This window comes from Bemisia tabaci, chromosome 8, assembly GCF_918797505.1.
Source record: "Bemisia tabaci chromosome 8, PGI_BMITA_v3".
Taxonomy (NCBI): Eukaryota; Metazoa; Arthropoda; class Insecta; order Hemiptera; family Aleyrodidae; genus Bemisia; species Bemisia tabaci.
Genome location: NC_092800.1, coordinates 6,713,592 through 6,729,616, shown reverse-complemented (window position 1 = coordinate 6,729,616; position 16,025 = coordinate 6,713,592). Strand labels below are relative to the sequence as shown.

Here is a 16,025-nt window from a genome sequence, read left to right as displayed (position 1 = left end):
ATAATTTTTTTCTGACATGGGAAATTGGAGAAAATTAGATTCGAAAGTGAGAAAATTTGCCGCCTTATGGCGTCATCTGGCGGCATTATCCATTTGAACACATGTATTTTAGCAGATAAGGTTATTTTGTCATGATTTCTCCAATAATTGTTCAATTTTGAAACCAAGGATATCCTCGCACTCAGTTTTAAAGGCAATATTATTCTAAAGATGAAATTCTCAAAATTTCAGACACCTGCAAATTCTCTATCCCAACATCTTTGTTTTTGATTTTGAGTTTGCCGAGGGATTTCACCCTCAATTCGGAAAGAGGAGATTCTCTCATCTATTATCAATAACATTGGATCCGAGTTTTTACGCGTCGAAATAATTTAAAAATTAAAAAATAATAAATAAAATAAAAATTGGTAAAACACTCAAAAACACATTAATCTCGCACGACCAGTGGAGTCGACGACCGCACAAATTCGGGTTTGGCGGATATTTTAGATTAAATTGCGTATAAAATTGCCCGAAAATTTTGGAAAAAAATATATGTATTCACAATTGTCCCAGTAAATTCGGTTTTTATCAAAGGAAACTTGGCAACGTCTAAAGGCTCATTTCTTTCGGCGCAAATGCGTGGCCATCGTCGAGTAGCAACTTGATCAAAACATTTCAAGGAGATCGGGATACGAAGGCATGCTATACGATCATTCTCTTGCGTTTTGTTTTCGTTTTTCTCAAAAATTTAACTTTACTCATCATCTGTGATATTTAATAGCCACCATATACTCCAATCAAGTGTAAATACTGGAAGCCTGAGTAATTTTTAAGTGGGTCGGCTCAGCAACGCGGATAATAATCACCGTGAAAGCGCTCCGAAAAAAGGAACTTTAAATTTCGAAGGCCTTTGGGATAAGCTCTCGAGTAAAAAGTTCTTTCGCGGCGATACAGGGGGCGAGGATGAAAGATGAGGTCGGTGGTGCAGAAAGTACTCCCGGTTAGTGAAATTAATGCGTGAACGGTCATTACAGGCCCTTATCATGCTGCGACGCGAGTTGAAATGACGAAAGTTCGCGCTAATGTCCCACGCGTTGTATCGCGCATCGTTGCCAGACCTCAGCAAATTTACCGGTCTCCATTTTAAATATTTAAGATAATGAGCTAATTTTTATGCACAGATTGGCAGCGGTTTTTCCTTGTATTCTCGCGATTCTCGGAATTGGTACGAATAAGCTTCCTGCGGCTATCCTACCTTAGGGAATCCATCCACCTCTAGGCTACGGCGAAAAGTGTGTTAATGACTTCTCATGAAGTTTTATTGCGTTTTTTAGTTAAATTATTCGGGATATTTTTGTCATTTTTGTTGTCTCCTCATCAGTGGCGAGGCGTGAATGATCGATTATCGATACTTCCCTGCTTCAAGCTATGGTAAAAAATCGATTATTAAGGTGTTCGTCAAGAACACGCTGTTTATCGATCCTTTTCCATAGGTTTAAATGGCAGGTCAATCGATATATGGACCGAGTTTAACAGAAAGGAACCAAGCCACATCAGCTATTGCCATATTTAACTGGACAATTAAATTTTTTACGATAGAATTTTTGTGCGGATTCCTTTAAAATTTTTAGGGGATTTGCCTCAAACTATGGGGAATTTTCACTGAAATTTGCACAAAAATCCGCACAACCGTTTTCATGTGAAAAATTAAATTGTTCAATTAAATTTGGCAATAACTGATGTGGCTTGGTTCCTTTCTGTTTAACTCGGTCCATATCGCAAAGCATGTAACGCCACTGCTCCTCATGAAGTTCAGAACCGAATATTGATGACCAAGGGGCAATACCGCCTATCTACAAACTGACAATTTTGCGGGACGAAAAGAAAACTTCGCCATTTTTGTAATTTCAAGGTTAGATTTGCAATTTTTTCATACATTGCAGCCTCATTACAGCGCCCCCTACAGAATTGGAAAAAACTAAAATCGTCAGCTTGCGTATTTTATACCGTAGAATGTGGCAAAATCACTGACTCATTTTTGCCAAAATTATCAGTTGGGTGGTATTTCTCCTTAGCCCTCGATATGGAAAATGAATACAAACGTACGTTAGGTCAGTGCTGGTCACCAGTGCTAGCTGAGAGTCGAAATATCATACAAGCACGAGCATATACTGGCTCTGGCGATAGGAATGTACCTACAGATACTTGAAAAAAATATTTAAAGAAACATGATCAACCTTAAGCTCCATGTCTCCTGACTCTACATTTAAGCCAGTCCACGAAAAATAAGACCAAGAGGCGGATAATAAAAAGTGAAACTATTTATGCAACTACACCGAAATAAAAGTGATGTTGATTCAACATTCTGAATGTAAAAGATGTGTGCGAGAACTTACGAAATGCTGAATTACCCGCCACGGCAGTTAGTTCTACATCTTGACATTGCTAAAGTAACTGCTGTAGTGGTTAATTCAGCAATTTGAAAATTCTTGTACACTTTTTTCACAACCAGGATGTTAAATCAACATCACTTTTTTTTCGGCGTACTCACACGAGTATTTTACAATTATGTTGGCATGGAAAAAGTGCCCTCTGTAATTTATGACCTGTCCTCACTACGAATCTAACGCTTGAATGGAGATATTGCATGTGTGAGGGATTTGCGATTTGACCATTGATTCTTACGTAAAAGTTCGCGAGAAACACGAATGGGCCACTGGTTTTCTTTGAAATCATCTCCCAAGCTCAAAAAAAGCTCTCAACTTGAGGCCAAAATGGAGGGGATATCCCACGCTATCCTGAGAGTCCACCTCTACATCAAAACAAACTCTCCATGCAAAGATAGGGAGCAATACATTGACAGGGCTGCACTTTATTTGGGGACTCCAAAACTGAAAACACGGCATCACTGCTAATGTATTTGCTCCCTATCTTTGCATGGAGAGTTTGTTTGATGTAGAGGTGGACTCTCAGGGTAGGGTGGGATATCCCCTCCATTTTGGCCTCACTTTGAGAGCTTTTTTTGAGCTTGGGAGATTATTTCAGAGAAAACCAGTAGCACCATCGTGTTTCTCGCGAACTTTTACATAAGAATCAACGGTCAAATCGCAAATCCCTCACACATGCAACATCTCCATTATAGAGGAAGCAATAAAATACGGAATTTAATTTGCACATTTAGCATCGCTGCGCGAGCTGCCATTATCGTCGAGACGCGCCGTGGCGTTACGGCTTAATTAGAACTGAAAGTGCAAATATGAACTGGCTAAACAGTGTCATTTCTAATCAAGGAAGCGTGCAGGGGTCTCTAAAATTATTCCCGTAATCAAGTTGAGAACGACAAATTGCTCGGTCAAGAAAGCGCCGTGCCACGTCGAGCGACAAGATGATAATCAATTGGACGTAATTCTATCAAACGGAACTATGTGCATTATGACGTGAGCCCTGCCATGCACATATTCTTATGAGTCTCAGGGCTCATATCTTAATGCACATAGTTCCGTTTGATAGAAATACGTCCAATTCCACTCCGGAATCTAACGATTTGATGGTAATTATATCCAATGAATCTTTCAATGGGCCATTAGGTAGGGTATGTAAGAATTAAAGTGCCGCAAAATCTACTTCATGATCAAATTTTGGACTAGTAGACTTGCATGATAGTGTAAATTCCAAAATTAAAGAAGATGTTGATGAAAGAAAAATTTTTGATCAATTTCTATTTGAGTTTTTTTAATAGATTAAGTGTTAGTTTTAGGCCGTGTCAACACGAGCGCGGTTCGCGGAACTTAGTTCGAGGAACTTGTTCCCGGAACAAGTTTTAGCTGAGCTGAAAACTTATTCCTCCTATAACGAACTCCGGAACTTCCCGGAACTTCCCCGTACTCCGAGCTTCTACATATGTTTTTTTTTATGTGAATTTGTTTGTTTTTGTTTCTTACGTCCTTTACATGTCTTGAAATTTATTTTTGTTACTTTGGCGGCCGTAATAATCTATTATTTTGCAATAATGGACCACTAGACAAGGTACGAATTTCAGCATTCTGATACATGTTTCAAGACTAAAATTTCACGTAGAACACGATGCGCATGACAAAAATCACCGCAATCAACTCCTTACGAAGATATTTAATGATTCTTAATGCGTCAATTTAAACCACCCGCTCATGAAAACTCAATGCTCTACGTGATTCACATCGTGCTCTAAACGTTATCATGGCAGTCTCAGCGATATAAAAATCTGGCAACTTCAATCTTGACGCTTTGGCTCAGCTATAGCAAATTGCTGATAGTTTAAACAACACATGGTGGGAAATGAACATTGCTCGATTGAGAAGCTTGCTGAAACCGTTGCAGTGCGCGATTTGACTCACGTAGAGCTTTGAGTTTCTTGTGAGCGGGCAGTTCAAATTCCTCGTAACCAATATGAAATAAAAACGTTAATATCTTCGTTAGGAGTTGGTTTCAGTAATTTTCGTTGTGTGAATCGTTATCTACGTGAAATTCTGGTTAAGAAACATGTATCAGATCGCTTAAATTCGTACCTTGTCTAGTGGTCCATTGTATAGTCTTATTGAAGTTCCGGTTCCAATTCGGGCGAACTCGTGTGGACAGCATCCCTCCTTTCAAGGAACAAGTTCCGGGAACGGTTCGTCGAATAAGTTCCTCAAACCACGCTTGTGTGGACAGGGCCTTAGTATACTTTTGGTTTATTTTTAATTTTTTTTCTAGGCACATTCGCATATGCTTCGTCAATTATGTTATTTATTCAAAAAATCTAATATCCTCTATATCTTCAATAGATTTTTATTCCCGTAGGTCAATAGTCTAATTTTACTCCTAATTCACGACGAGAAAATAATTTAAAATGGGACAAAATCTTATGTACAATTTATGGTAATTTTATGATCATTTTAAGGACTTTGCTTCACGCATCCATCTTCCAGTGACGGAAAAAAACATTTCTCTTCTATTACTTCTCCTTATTTTCCTTCTTCCTCTTTTTTCCTCTGTTCCTTTTCCCTCTCATTTCTTACATTATAAAAATTAGCTTTCTATCACACATTTATCTATAACTATGCAGAGCGGGCTAAAGTTGATGTGCACATTGGCCAGAATAGTTCTTTTGGTTAAAACCGTGCTACTGAAGGAAAGAGGAGGACGATGAAAAATAAAAATAAAAAAATAAAAAAAATCGCGATGCTGATGAGGTGCAATAAACGTGGATTGCTTTGCGTGCCGCATAACATCGTTGTCGAGAACAAACCCTTTGTTTTCATGACACCCTCTCCAGTTTTATGAGGTGGGCACGCTGTATTTAACTACTCACTCACCACCTTTGTACAGGAAATGTTCCCGTTCTCTCTCTATAATTAGATTGAGTTTATTAGTGTAAAAATTATCCCAAGGAACACCTTTTGTTTTTCTTTATTGCTCCCTGGAACATACGTAAGCTTATAGTTAACGACAGGATTCAGAATGTTCGATGCCATGCTGTGTTCAAAGATATAATTCCTAGTAGTTTCACGCTCAAATTCGGATGCGAAATTACAATTTTTGAAACATGAGGCCCTAGTGATAAACATTTTGTGTTAAATTCCATGCAGACTTTTGAAACCAGGTTGATCAATTCATAGCAAATTACATCGGCTGAGAAGTAGGAACAACCATCAAAACCAAAAATAAAGCAACTTTTGTGTACCACATTTTTTTGCACAAAACAAATTATATACAATAACAGAAACAAACAAGCAATCTGTATTATTAAAAGAGTTTTAAATCATTTACACCAATAGGGTACTTCCAATATTGGAGGTTTTCCAATTATATATGTTCGACGTATATTTAAACCATAAGTGATTCTGACTATAATTTTTTCTGTTACAGGATTGAGGAGTCAACAATCAGATCGCAATTTTTGGCATACTTCAGCTTCTCATCGAACAGCAGTCCACAAGGGGTGAAATTTCAGCCCAAGGGTGGTCGCAGAATGCCCGACACAGGTAAGGATGAGTCAATTTGTGTTTGCATAAGTTACTTTACGTGTTATCATTTAGAACGAAAACATTTTACAGTGCCGCGCGGGTATTATCTACCAAAGAAGTTTACTTTTATCACGAATTAAGGTTACTTAAGCCTTATAAACAACCGCTTTTTGCCGTTGGTCGACAATCATTGACGTACGCACGTTTCGTTTTTCCGGCCTGTTTCTCTCGATTTCTTTCGCTGTTTTCTTATCCCTCCTCTCATCTCATCTCTTACCCCGATAACTCTTTTTCCTAGTCTCGCAAATTCTTATCAGTACCCTAGAGCCAAAAGATACCCAATTCCATTTTAGTATTTTAGAGATATCAGGGAGTATTTTAGAGATATCAGGGAGTATTTTAGAGGTATCAGGGAAAAACCGCGCGTCAGTCCCATTGATTCCAATTTCAATCGCAATTTTTAAAACTCTGTATCTCATGACCGGCGCTGTCAAATTTTCCAAAAACACGGAACCGTTAATGGAGATTTTGAAAACGCCACTAACTTGATTTTTGAAAAAAATGTGAGTTAGGTCCCTTTCGGTACTGGGGTACTGATTAGTGTGACTATAGACACCTCTACTCACCCCTCATATATTCTGTAAATACATTAACAGCCAAAGTTGCTGAATGACTAGTTATAATAACTAACTAACTTTTCTGAGAGTAACACGCTTTTTCGAATCTTCTTCAAATTTTATTTGATGCTGGATTTGATAATTTTCCCATTGAACAGTCGATCCGACGTAATTATTTTCTGAGGACAATTATTGTCATGAGCCGCCAAATTCGTACGAAGTTTTTAACTCTGCCCCCGCTACAAAACGGACAAAAGCGTTCGCAGCTAAAATCTACGGCTCGCTCAATATTTAAAAAGTTTCAATTCCCGACCCCCTTTCAGCCTTTGAAAAAAGGGAAAAGTTTCGGATGAGGGTGCAGGCGGGGTAATGAGCCACACTGAAACTAACCCCCCCCCTCCAACTGACCCCCTGCCCCCCCCCAACTGAGCCCCAACTGTTTTCATGTTTCATTTTTACCAATTTACATTTTGTGACGGCTCGTTGGTGTATGTTTCTCTACCTTTCGTTCCCTCCCTCGTCCCCTTACTTGATTCAAAATTGGCCCATTAATTATTCGAACGGTCTTTATTGTAATGCTGTAGCAAGTTGGGCTCACATTTTTCAGGAGGCATGTGCTTGCATAGTTTGGAAATAATGAAATAATGAATTTGAGAGGACAGTATTGCCACGTGGGTGACGCTCTCTCAGCAAACTATTCATACTACGAGCGATTATCGATTTTCCCCCATTTGAAGCTGTGATAGAGAATCGATTATTCAGGTGTTCATTGCAAGCACCCTGTTTATCGATCCTTCCCTATGGGTTTAAATGGTAGATCAATCGATGTATCGTATAGCACGCCACATCACTGCCAAGGCTGTATTCAACTATTGGCGAATCTAGCAAATCGGCACATTATTTTCTCTCCATTTAAACATATGGAAATTAATCGATTCTTGGAGCGACCAGGTGCTCTGACAAAGATCAATTATCCACCATATATTAAATGTAGAAATGCCATTGTTGCTGGATCCACCTGTGTATTCAAATCAAAAGTCTCTTCGGTATTTTTAATCCTCCTGGAAATATAGCCCATTTGCTTACAACTTTGCAATACAATTTTTGCTTGACGACGGTTTCGCCCTATGGTTCCATCTCATCTATAAAAGTCAATACTAGAGGCAGGAGGTCCATCAGAAACGTATTTATTCCATGTGTCCTAACGCTCAGTATGAAGGAAATCCACCCCTTTCCTGTTACGGGCCGTTCAATTATTGCATAAGGAATTTTGGCCGACTTCATGAATGATCTCCCTTTCCCTTTTGTAGAGCAACCCTATAAGATAACTTTTCAGCACCTCTTTGAATTAAGTAAGCTTGGCCTCACCCCATCCTCCGATTTTTGGGGAAATAACTGAAAAGCCTGAAAAAAGTAGGACAAATTATTAACATTGAAAAAATAATATTTTAAATTGGGACGTTTCTGTAAGACTGATCTAATCCTCATCTCCCTTCTTCCCTCATAAGACCCGATATAGTCAGTTCAGACCCCCCTTCACTGTAATTTGCTTACATAATACTTGAACAGCCGGAAAAGCTTACGATTTCTCGTACTAGAAAATTTAAACATTGCATCAGACCATGGGAGGCTGCCACCTAGATATCTACCTGGCCCCTCTCAAGAAATGTGAAAGATTGTGATAAGTAAGTGCGTGATATATTCTTCATCTTAGACGTTGTAATTGGATCGATTTTTTGGTGAAAACAGCTCAAAGTAACTCCTGAGACGACTCAATTTTGCAAAATTTTCGCGGAGAGGCCACCCTCCGAACCTCTCTTCAAACCTACGAAAATTACTCGAACTCTCATCTGGAGCTAAGGAAGTCTCCCAGACGCAGGCAAGCCTCCCCATGCGGGCTGGATTAATGTGCCCCCCAGATCCCCCTTTGATGAGATGCCCTTCTGCCCCCACTAAAAGTTCTTAGTTCCGCTCATGCATTAGCCGCTCAATATTTTCCGAAAAACTTAATTAGGCTCGCTTGCCGACGGGCCGAGTATTAAAATTGATAGACAAAGCTATAGACAAATAAGCCAAAAGGAATATGGAGGAATCCTACAGGTGGAAGCGGGTGGTTGCAATGACCATAGGTGGTAAGTAATAGACCAACTAACGGCAACCTACAAGAGACCTTATGGTTAGTCGTTCATTTTCTCCCTTAGTCAATGGGAACCACCCATTTCAACCAATAAGATTGCTCCACACTCTCAATGTCTTCTTTTTCTACTGCTTTTGCTTTGTCTATCAATTTCAATAATCATCCCGCTGGAGGATGATTTCAACCAGGTGCAATAGAATCGGCTCTGAACCAAGAGCCCCCACAGATTGTCGCTCCTCTGACGTAAAGGCGTATCTTAATTTCAACCTGAGCCCTGTTCTCCGTATGAATCTATACTTACCGAGGCTCATGTGAAAAAATATATATGCCCTTACGTCAGGGGACTGACGACATATGGACGTATTTATGCTAAAAGGAACTATGTTGCATGTAAACCCTATGCACAGCACATAGTTCCTTTTAGCAGAAATACGTCCATATGAGGGACTTGGAGGACAAGGCGCACATGTGCAGTTCTTGAAAAATTGAGGTATTAATGATCTAAAGTATTACTAGACTTGATGCATATTCTGTGAAAAATTCGCTCCCAAATTCTAATTTTAAGGATCAAAAAGTCAGTTTGAACTTGATTTTCGCCGTAAAGATCCATGTAATTTCAAAACTTCAAACATGAATAGAGAATTTGCAGGTGTCTTAAATTTTGTGAATTTTATCTTTAAAATGACACTGCCAGGAAAACTGAGCACGAGGATGAACTTAGTTTCTAAATTTGACAATTATTGTAGAAAATATGACAAAATAACTTAATCTGCTGAAAGACATGTGTTTAAATGGAAAATGCCGCCAGATGACGTCATAAGGCGGCACATTCTCTCAATTTTAAATCTAATTTTCTCCAGTTTCCCATGCCGGAAAAAAATTATGAAAAATACTGCGAACTCAGCTCATTAGGCACTCTCAGATGAAGCAATAAAATTTTTGTGTGCAAATTCTCCATTTCTTGAAATAGCAAAAACTGCATTCATGCGCCACGTCATCCAGGCATCTCATATGAGAACCGCGGCAACTTCGGAGCCAGGGCTCACATGGGATTCGAACTCGAGGAGCCCGAAAGTCACGCAATTTCATTTTTAATAATAACTTCCTAAGCAGAAGTTCCGCCGCGAGTTTTAATAACGTCCCCGATGTATCTCTATCATTTAACTCGAGCCTTGCCTCGCCCCCACCCCCTGCTCGCTCATTGGAAGTTGATGCATATTGGATCTGTCGAATCCCCCGATACCGCCGGAATTATTACCACCGCCGAGGGGGTGGGGGCGAGGGGGGTGCCAGGGCGGTACAATAACTTAAGATTCGCGGGTCGCAAAGATTGCGAGGGCGGTATTGTTCGTTGCCGAATTTGGCCTCGCTCAGGTGAGAGCTCGAAAAGTTTTCGCCGGCACGTGCGGGGGATAAAGACGGCCGCGGCGTTGCCGTTTCTGGTGGGGGAAATAGGAGTACTTTAGGAGGGAATGGGTGGATCTGGCAACGGTGCGCGGTTATCAGGCTCGCTTCAGGTGGGTGGGTTGCAGATCCAGATCGAGAAGTTGGGAAGCGAGCGGAGGAGCGAACTCTTAATGAGGTCGGTAAAAAGTGTCTGGTTGGTTTGTATGGGAGTCGTGTCGATGGATCCGGCCGGTCTGCTGCCGAGTTTCCAGCCTGCGAATCTTTTGGATAAGACTTTTGTTCTGCCGTGCTGAGGGAGAACGCCGTATGAGCCTTCAGACGTTGCCAAGTTTCCTCCAGTAAAAACCGAAATTGCTGGGAAAATGGAGATGTTGCATGTGTGAGGGATTTGCGATTTGACTGTTGATTCTTATGTAAAAGTTCGCGAGAAACACGATGGTGCCACTGGTTTTCTCTGAAATCAACTCCCAAGCTCAAAAAAAGCTCTCAAGTTGAGGCCAAAATGGAGGGGATATCCCACGCTATCCTGAGAGTCCACCTCTACATCAAGACAAACTCTCCATGCAAATATAGGGGGCAAATACATTGGCAATGATGCCGTGTTTTCAGTTTTAGAGTCCCCAAATAAAGTGGCAGCCCTGTCAATGTATTTGCTCCCTATCTTTGCATGGAGAGTTTGTTTTGATGTAGAGGTAGACTCTCAGGATAGCGTGGGATATCCCCTCCATTTTGGCCTCAACTTGAGAGCTTTTTTCAGCTTGGAAGTTGATTTCAGATATAACAAGTGGCACCATCGTGTTTCTCGCGAACTTTTACATACGAATCAACAACCAAATCGCAAATTCCTCACACATGCAACATCTCCATTATGAATATTATTTTCGGAAATTTTCAAACAATTTTGTACGCAATTTAATCTGAAATATATGAAAGTTACGAGGAAAAATGTGCATACATTTCGTCAAAAATACATGTTTTATTGAAGGACATTTGGCAACTCTCGAATGTTCACACGGCGTTCTTCCTTAGCATGGCAGTGTTGTTGTGCGTTGCGTTTGGATCTGGGTTTCATTCCGTGTGGTTGCGCGGTGGAATCAACCACAAGCTATGATTTTCCTCATTTCGATGAATCTTGCTTGGATTCTTGAATTTTTTGAGTCATACTGCCGCACAGTGGGTCGAGTCAATAGGAGAGGTCGGACAAAATTTGGCAACTTAAAAGCTTATAACTCCGTTCGTACAAAACTTAAACGTGGTTCCATTGATTTTGTCGTGAAATTTGCTTTCAGAATAACCACTTATAATTTAAAATGTGACGAATTAAACATCATTTGCAGTTTTAGTTAAAAATTTCATGTCCAACCTCTCTAACTAACTCGATCCACTCAGGGCCGGATTTAGGGGGTGGCCACAGGGGCCACGGCCCATAGCGGCAAATTTAGGGGGCAGCAAATTTTGCAATTTTTTTAAATGTAGGTGTATTAAAAAAATTGGACTCAGAAAAAAAATCACACACGAGAAAAGGCGATAAAATCTCTCATTTCCTGAGAGTATAGTAATTTCTAATATTGTCGTCTTTCGTCGATACAAGAGACAGAACTTTTAATTTTATCGAGTTAAGAGAGAAACCAAACACGCGATTCGGCCTGGAGCGGCGCGGCGCAGAGAGCAGTGATGACGAGGACTTGTTATGAAAAGGAGAAACCCTCGGCGCGGCGCGGCGCGGCGGTCGACATTTAACACATATTAGCGCCTACAGGACTGCATGAATACTTCACGCATCGCGTCAAACACAGTGCGGTCAGCAGCGGTCGTCGTGAAAAGCATAGCGCCTACAAGACTGCATGAATACCTCACGCATTGCGTCAAACTCAGTGCGTTCAGCAGCGGTCGGCGTGAAACGCATAGCGCTCACAAGATTGTGGGCATACTTCATGCATTGCGCCAAACAAAGTGCGGTCAACGCGGCGCGGTGGCGGAAGTTAAACTTATTAAACCAAATTTATGTTTGTTCTTTCATAATTTTTTCCGTTCACTTCTTATAAATGGAAGGCCTTGTCCACACAGAGATACGTTTAAGGAACTTAACTTCCGCGCAAAGTTCCGTGAACTTTTGCTAGTAGTGTTGACAGGGCTTTCGCAAAAAATGTGTCCAACACGAGTAAACGCGTCTTATACATCCCTCCTCCTCCGGCACGTTCACTCGATGGCTTTTATTGATGTTTCAAAACGAATGAAAAGCAAAATACAGGCGGCCCATGGGCGGCAAGTAGGTAAATCCGGCCCTGGATCCACTGTGTGCCGTGTTAAGGTAAAACGCTGTATGAACCTTCAGATGCTACCAAATTTTGATGATGAAACATGAGTCTTCTGGCAAACTTACAAATATTTTCCTCCAATTTTTCAGACAATGGTGTTCTCGATGTAATCTAAAATATTCAAAATTTTTAAGGAATTCATAGTTTTCTTCAAAAATACATGTATTATTCAGGGAAATTTGGCTGCTCTCAAATGTTCTCACGGCGTTTCTCCTCAGCATGGCAGTATAGGAGCTCAAAATTGCATACATATTTTACACCAAAGAAATACAACCAGGCGATAAAACCCAGCTATCCTTCAACTTAGTGGTTATGCAATTTCAGTTACCCTGGAGTTGAAATAGTTGTATCACGTAGTTTATGAGTCTTGCACTGTAATTACCTGCGCAAACGCTAACGTGAACGTAACCAGTGGCGTGGCGTGATTTGCGATATATCGATTGATCTGCCATTTAGACCTATTGAAAAGTATCGATAAACAGGGTGTTCGCAGTAAACACCATAATGATCGATTATTTACCACAGCTTCAAATGGGGAAATATCGATAGCTTGCAAAGCACGCCACGCCACTGAACGCTAAAAGAGACGTTTGCGCTTGTTATTTCAACCTTCACAAATAATGTGTAGTAATCGTCATTGTTTTACAATTTTGAATTGTAATTGACTGAATGGCTCAAACTCTGTAATATTGGTAACAGTCTCTTTATATCTCATTTATATTTTATTTCTACTACCTAATGTACATAGAACATGAGAGAAAGTTAGTTAGTTATTATAATTTTAAGACATTCAGCGACTCAGGCTATTAACGTCTTTACAGATAATTTTGAAAGTAGGAATATAAACGAAAATTTAGATTTTTAAATTAAGAGAGGTGAAGAGTTTTAGAATTTTGGTGGTAATATTATAGGTTCATCGCATGTAAGAGGGTTTGTATTTCTGTTGATTGTAGGGGAGTAGATCTGTGATGAAAGGTCAATATTGGAAATTTCGTTATACTTCTGTCTTGTTTTCCTATCACTTCAGATATTTACAGCAATGATTTTCTGTTCTCAGAATGCGACTGGCTGTACCAAGACATCGGGTGCCAAGACTGCCTGCTAGCTACGCCGGGTTACCCGGGAGTGTACCCGTCGCACATAACCTGTCAATATCACCTTACGACCACCTCCATTCTCACGAAAATACGAATCAAATTTCTCTCGCTCAAACTCCCGCATAAGTAAGTGCCATGAATAATTCAAAGCCGCCTTCCTCTCATTCTTCTTGCCGAGTGTATTTTTCTCTCGAGAGCCTATTCCTATTGCAAGCATTTATTTGCGTTGACACTATTATTGTCCTATTTTTTTCTCCGTTTTTTCTACCCTCCGGAAACAGTCGCGAGAATACTCCAGAACTATTTCACCTTGAAATTTCCAGGTGCATTCGTTTCACACGCTTTGTGAACCGAATTTTGAAACTCACGCACTTATTTTTGAGACGGTATGACGAATTTGACGAGAGATGGCGTGAGGATACCACTTTACGTCGTTTCCCAATCGGGCTCATACGGCGTTTTTCCTCAGCACGGCAGTATACTGTATACTTCCCTCCATCAGTAACACGGCCTTCATTACACGAATCGAACAAGAGAAGTTTACATTTCTTCCGGGGATGAAAGTGGTCCGACGAGGAAATTTCATTTTCGTTAGTGAGCGATGCTGTTGTATTTTTAAACCCCTCGGATCTCTTCTCCCGGTCCGACTTGATTCAACCCGTCTCTGTTGCTGATCGCTCACCAACACCGCAGTGGCGTGGCGTGATTTGCGATATATCGATTGATCTGCCATTTAAAACTATAAAGAAGGATCGATTTACAGGGTGTTCGCAGCGAACACCTAAATAATCGATTCTTTACCATAGTTTCAAATGGGGAAATATCGATAATTGATCATTCATGCCTCGCCACTGCAACACCGGAGCGCCGAGAGCAAACTATCTCTATCAACTGACAGCGCATTGTTTTTATAGGAGAAATAAAAAAAAACTCCCGCCGACAGTGTTGCCGATCCGCACGTCAAATCCGGCCACTCCCTCCGGGTTTCCCCGCTGACCGGCAACGCCGCCCGGTGGTCTAAACCCTCGTCAAGGTATTCTTCTTCGTCCGTTGACTCTCATTCAAAATGGCGTGTCTGAACGCTTACGTCTCTCCGGCGTAATGGTCGGTCCGAAGTCGGAAGTTTAGTGTCCTCCGTCGTTTTAAACTTTTCTTCTGACGTTTTCAGCGTGAAGATTATTTCCTCGTTTCAGCAGCCCCCTCCCCTCCCCCCTCCCGTTTCGCTCACCTTAAATTTTTAATGGTTTCTCCTCCGACCCGGGACCGTCCCGTTCGTCGACGTTCGGAGGGACAGCCGGAAGTTGGGAATGAAGGGCTTTTAAGCTGTGTGGATGGCGTTTTAAGGGACCGCGAGATCTGCTAATTCCGTTTTTATTGGTCGCGGCGCTTCTGCCATTGTCGTGAATATTTGAGTGTGGTCTGTTATTAGTTAAATTGAATCAGGGAGCCCCTCTGGTGACTTCAAGGCAATGGAATTGTATTGTTGGGCACAGGGGGTCACCCTTGGTTATTTCGCAGTCCAATTCCCACACTACGGGCTCTTCTTGACCTAGAAAATCATTTTGCTGCGTTGAAGAACCTAGGTCATAATTCGAAATTTTGAAGCAATTATTATAAATTTTGGAATTATTAGACTTCTAGGCAATGAAAAAAAAGAATTAAAGGCATTTTCAAAATTTACAGTCCCTCTAAATGAGCTTTCCGTGTGATTTTGCTGAAAATGGACCTTTAACCCAATTTGACCCTAGCCCCCCCCAAATTCCAGCGTACCCCAAAAGCGTTTGACGTGCATAAGGAGACCATAGATATGGTGTTCTGTGAGAATTTTGAATAAGTCGAACAGATAGATTCTGAGATATCGCTGTAGACAGATTTGGGGGACGTCGGACGGACGGACACACATTTTTTCAAGTATGGTTATTTTGACTCCTGGGACATTAAAACGTCTAGAAATGATGAAATTTCAACTTTTTTTCTTTTTTTTCTTGGAGGATGACAATACTTCCTCTCTACCCTAGGGGAGCGAGAAAGTAAAAATTGAAATTGCATTGTTGGATACAGGGGGGTCACCCTTGGTTACTTCGCAGTCAAAGCCCCACACTACTGGCTTTTCGTGACCCAGAAAATCATTTTTGCTGCGTTGAAAAACCTGGGTCATTATTCGAAATTTTGAAGACAGATATTATAGACTTTGAAATTATTAGACTTCAAGGCAATGAAAGGAAATTGAAATTGTATTGTTGAATACAGGGGGGTCAACCCTGGTTACTTCGCAGTCCAACCCCCACACTAAGGGCTCTTCGTGACCTAAAAAAGCATTCTTGCAGCATTGAATTACCTGTGTCATAACTGGAAATGTTGAAGGCAATTACAGACTTTAAATTTATTAGACTCTTTCGCTCAAAATTTAGCGAAAGTCGAAAAATATCATGGAAATTGGTACAGTTGTTCATTATTTATAGCTCGGGGACACAGGCCGATCA

At 40.8% G+C, this 16,025-nt stretch overlaps 1 protein-coding gene across 1 annotated transcript in view; it reads left to right on the top strand.

Annotated features, from left to right (window-relative positions):
* LOC140225303 (uncharacterized) overlaps positions 1-13,697 on the top strand; it is a gene marked incomplete in the record, with an annotated part of 187,734 nt that extends 174,037 nt beyond the window's left edge. Inside the window, 2 exon segments of the mRNA XM_072303742.1 lie at positions 5,869-5,984; positions 13,503-13,697. Of these exon segments, the coding sequence (XP_072159843.1) occupies positions 5,869-5,984; positions 13,503-13,672 (286 nt within the window).
* Between the last annotated feature and the right edge of the window lie 2,328 nt (positions 13,698-16,025).